General features: G+C 34.9%; 1 protein-coding gene across 1 annotated transcript; it reads left to right on the top strand.

The window, feature by feature from the left end:
- Nucleotides 1-2,606: 2,606 nt before the first annotated feature.
- Nucleotides 2,607-4,092, top strand: LOC120987227 (nodal homolog 2-A-like). The gene is made up of 3 exons (XM_040415821.1): nt 2,607-2,889; nt 3,114-3,823; nt 3,940-4,092. Exons 1-3 carry the CDS (start codon nt 2,607-2,609, stop codon nt 4,090-4,092), a joined length of 1,146 nt encoding a protein of 381 aa, XP_040271755.1.
- Nucleotides 4,093-4,881: the final 789 nt, after the last annotated feature.

Genomic DNA, 4,881 nt, shown 5'->3' with positions numbered 1-4,881 from the left:
GTTGGGCTATACACCGTAGAATCTTTAGAGATAATTGAAGCAATTTGTTAGTCTGCAGAGATGAGAAGGGTTACAGCCACAGGGATGGAAAGAGAAAGCACTTAGCTGTCTGGAGGGAGCTGTCTGGACTAGGTCTAAATGATAGAGATATATATCAAACCTTTAAGCTATCTATGAATATCTTTCTTTATGTTGTTCGCCATTGGGTGGTTATGTTGGTTGGCAAAGTGCTTGCCAATAATTATATGTTAAGTGATAGTGTTTGTCCAATAATTATAGGTTATTTTTTACTCTGTATATGATCTGTCTATATATCTCTTTTATCAATGTTTATTAAAATGTTTATCCACTTATCCTATGTTAAGCCTAGTGTGTTGCTATAACTTAGAATCCACTGTAAAACAGACTTTTTACATATTAAATTCAGTAGAGAAGTGTGGGAACTAGGGCAGGGAAGATGAAGAATGAAGAATCATATTACCCTGGACAGCTCCCCTGTATCCATTAGCTCTTTAATCAAATACCAGCTCTGCTACATTTTTCCGATTTGATACTGGTGAACTAAAAGGGGTAGTCCAGGATTCTGATAGTGATTACCTATCCGCTGGATGGACCAACAATATCTTATTGGTGGTTGGACTGGTGGTGCACACCGGCCAATCAGCTTTCGTGCAGTAGCTTTGGCACTGGAAGTTGGTGAGAGAACTACATAGCTCCATCTGTTGTGTAGCTAGTTACTGTAGCACTGCTTTCATTCACTTAAAAAGGCAAGAGTTTTTTTTAGGGAATTACATTTTTTATTTTAGTTTTCAATCTCCATTTTTGCAGGATAACTAGTTTTTAATGGCATCAAGTTGGGGTAGATATAAAGTTTTCAATAACATATTTTTTTTGTGGGTGGAGAAATCAATTCTACCATTTTATTCTTTATTATTTTTAAATGATTCCTTTTTCATTTTTCTTTCTTTTTTAATTATTTTTGTGTTTCTACATTTCATGAGCCATATGTTTTTTTTTCTATTTTAACATTTGGCTACATTAGGGCTTATTTTTGCAATCAATTTTATTTGTGCCATTTTGAAGTATATTAGTTTCCTAATCATTTTTGGGGAGCAAACTATTAGGTTTTGAATTTGGCAGAGCCTAATAATCTTATACAAATTGTATTTGGGGGCCTTTTTTTAAGTTCCTTGATGCCATTGCACCCCATCATCATCCCACAATTGAGTCAAAGGGTTAACATTGGGCTTATTGAAAAAGTCCTTGAGGCCATATCCACACTATTACAAGTGCAGTTCAGATAGTAAATGTTAACTATTTCAGTAACCAAAATATTGTTCAAAGCAAAATACTAGCATTAAAAAAAATATATGCAAATAAACATCTGAATAGAGTTTGTAAATTCTCTTTGGTTTTGTTTTGGTTTCCTTTGGGAAGTTCAACTTCTTCTGATATTAGTAGGTCAACTGACTTCATGTAAAATGTGACCTAGTGACTATGTGTGTTTGAAAAATTAGATTATAGCAACCACTGGTAAAAGAAAAGGATATAAAGGTATGCCATGCACAGAATATGTAGATAATAGAGATAAGATATTGAAAATGTTGCAAATGATGACAGATCAAAACATTACAGAAACTGAATTCTTCAAAACATATGATAATCTTATCCAAAAAGCATCTTGCCAGTAAAATCATACTGTAGGTGTTACTGTAACATCCACACCTCTGGGATAAAACAAAACTTTGACACATATGATATAGAAGTGTTACTGGCCATACAATGAGTTCAGAGGATTGTACTATTCAGATAGAAATACATTATTTGAAGTGGGAGATCAAAGTTTTCTCTAAGTGTTAGTAACATATAATACACTATGTGCAGGTACACACTCTGATAAACTAATCAAAGTAATATATCTTCATCTAAACAGGTCTACAAGGTTTGTAAGCCATTTTTAATATTTGTGTTCAGGTCAGACCTTCACCTGGCCACAGTCCCAGAAAAGTGGGCCTTTACCAAACCCAGTTGAGTAATCAGATAGATAGATATCCTATGTACAGGTGCACACTGATACAATCATCAAAAATAATATATAACTATAACAATCTACCTTGAAAAAATGACTTCATCATTGCCAATCTATAGATAAATAGATAGACAGATAGATTGATTGATAGAGAGATCTTCGTTCTGCATTCAAATCAATTTTTGACCAAAGGGACTATGCTTAACACTATTTACTTGAAAAAAATAATGACATCATTATTGCAAAAACTAAAACTTATTAGCTGTGTGCCCCTTACAAACTCTTTCCTTTTTTTGATGATCAAGCAGTTTCTGTTTTATAGACATTAAAGGATACTTTTCTTGTATAAACAGGTACTTATGTCACCTAATGACTTGCTTCATTTACATAATAGAAGAAGCGTCTATTGGGGCCTTGACCTTTGTTGTATTTACATAGATGAAAGGTCAAAGGTGTTAACATGGAGACCTTTGATCCATAGATATATAAGTTAAGAGAACCCTCAAGACCTCACTTCATCCTTGGAGAAATTCTGAACAATATCTCCTGAGAGACATTACAGAAGACTGGAATAGAAATGTCTTGGTTGACTGTTCTACATTTCACCCTCATCTCCATGGTTCTGGGAATGCCTTCTTCTCCACCAGGGAATCAAGCAAGGATTCCTCTTAAATATTCAAACCTTGGTTTGAAATCTTCATCCAGTCTACATGAAAAGACAGACTCCCAGAAGATGAAATACTCTCCTTTCATGATGCAGCTCTATCAGACCCTCATCATGAAGAACATAACAGACCTTTCCAGCCTGGAACACTCCGTTCTTCAAGATTCTGACACCATTCTAAGCCTCTCTGCCAAACGTAAGTCTTTATTGATTACAGTAAGATAATTGTCATATATTTATTTGTGCCAGATTTTTCTATAACCATTGTAGAGACCTAGAGCTAAGTGTTTTATTTCTTATAATTCCTACCCTATAGAGGAGATGTTGACCCATTTTTAACGTATAAAAAATTGAATGCATTGTAAAATTAATGATCATGTAGCACAGTTGTTGACCCTAATTTTCTCTTATTGCTTCTAGGTTGCTCTCAACTGACAAATCATTGGGTGTTATCCTTTGATATATCTTCCCTCACAAACAAAAATGAAATACAATTGGCCGAGCTAAGGATGCAGCTTTCTTCTACTCAGAGAAACCATGAAGTGACTCTTGACATCTATCACAGTGAAGAAGGCAGATTAAAGATCTTTCTGGGGTCAATGAAAGTTGACCTTAGTAGTGAAAACGTATCAACTTTAAAGACTGTCAATGTCACCAGAATTATACAATCTTATTTCCATCAAGAAAAACTTTATAATAATCAAAAAGACATGAAGTACAAGAGAACATTCAAGAATGGCCAAGGAAACAGCTGTACAGAGGTGTCAACTGAAAGAATTATGTTGGTGGTCTTTTCCAAGGACACTCCTTCTAATAACCTCCATGGATATCCCAACCTCATCCAGACAGTCGAGTCCTCTAAATATGTGATGAACCCAGTGTCTGCTACTAGGACACTTAGGAAAGGTAGAAATGCAATGCATGGCATGATCATGGCCAACTTTCCCACCAAACCTATTGAAGATGGAAGACCCTTTTGTAGAAGAGTGGACATGATTTTGGACTTTGAAAAGATTGGATGGGGAGACCAGATAATCTATCCCAAGAAGTTCAATGCATACAGATGTGAAGGAGCCTGTCCCACCCCTTTGAGCGAGATCTTCAAGCCAACGAATCATGCCTACTTTAAAGTAATTATTACCTTTTTTCTGTATATTTATTTGCATTTATTAACTTTACTGTTACATTTACATAGTCATGATAAATTACAGTTTCTTGATCAAATACTTTTTTTTTTTTTTTTTAGAGTTTGTTGAAGTTGTACAATCCAGACACAATTGGTTGTTCCTCGTGTGTCCCAGTGAAGATGAGCCCATTATCAATGTTGATGTATGAAGAAGGAAAGGTGGTCTTGAAGCACCATGAAGATATGATTGTTGAAGAATGTGGATGTCATTGAGAAGACATAACAGCAATTTTATACTTGCCATAGTTGCTGTGATTGATATATGTTAACTTGTAGTGGTCTTACAAGAGACCTTCCAGGCATCCACATAGAAATGCTTTCGAGTGTAGCACTAGACAGCAAGGTTATAACTATAAAGGTGGAGAGGCAATAGTCGAACTAAAAGGCACTTTTATCCCATATAAGAAGACCAAAGCTATGAAAGATCCCTGATGTTTGGGGACCATATAAGAGATTGTGCCTAGAGAAAAAAACTAAAGAAATGAAGCAAATTATCTCTAAATTTTAATTCACATTCCTAAGATAATATTTATATACATAATTATGTAGATATATTGATGATTGTGAGAGGTGTAATAAAAATGTTTTATTTGCAATTCTGTCTTGTGTGTTTTTGCTTTGGGACGAGGCTACATGTATTAGAGAAGTACAATCAGTCTGCACCATTGTATTTACAAAAGCGATGAGCTCAGGCTATAAATGAGCGAAATTATTCTAAAGAATCAATTTGTCAAATGAACAGGGCTTCTTCAGTTCTGTAGATTCATTTTGCTCATCTCTAGTTTCAACCAATACATAATGTAAAATGCTTAAAGGGATTCTGTCACCACATTTTACCCCCTACAGTAAAACATAGCTACCTGTAGGTCTCCCTGAGCTGTATTAAATGATGCCCTTATTAACTAATAGTCTTGATTTATTTCTTTATAAAATCGTTTTTAGTGATGTGCTAATGACTTACATAAGGTGCCCAATGGGATGTCCTTTCCTAACTTGGTGCCC

This window comes from Bufo bufo, chromosome 1 (assembly GCF_905171765.1).
Source record: "Bufo bufo chromosome 1, aBufBuf1.1, whole genome shotgun sequence".
Taxonomy (NCBI): Eukaryota; Metazoa; Chordata; class Amphibia; order Anura; family Bufonidae; genus Bufo; species Bufo bufo.
The sequence above is the reverse complement of the archived record's forward strand: the minus strand, read 5'-3'. Positions and strand labels throughout refer to the sequence as shown.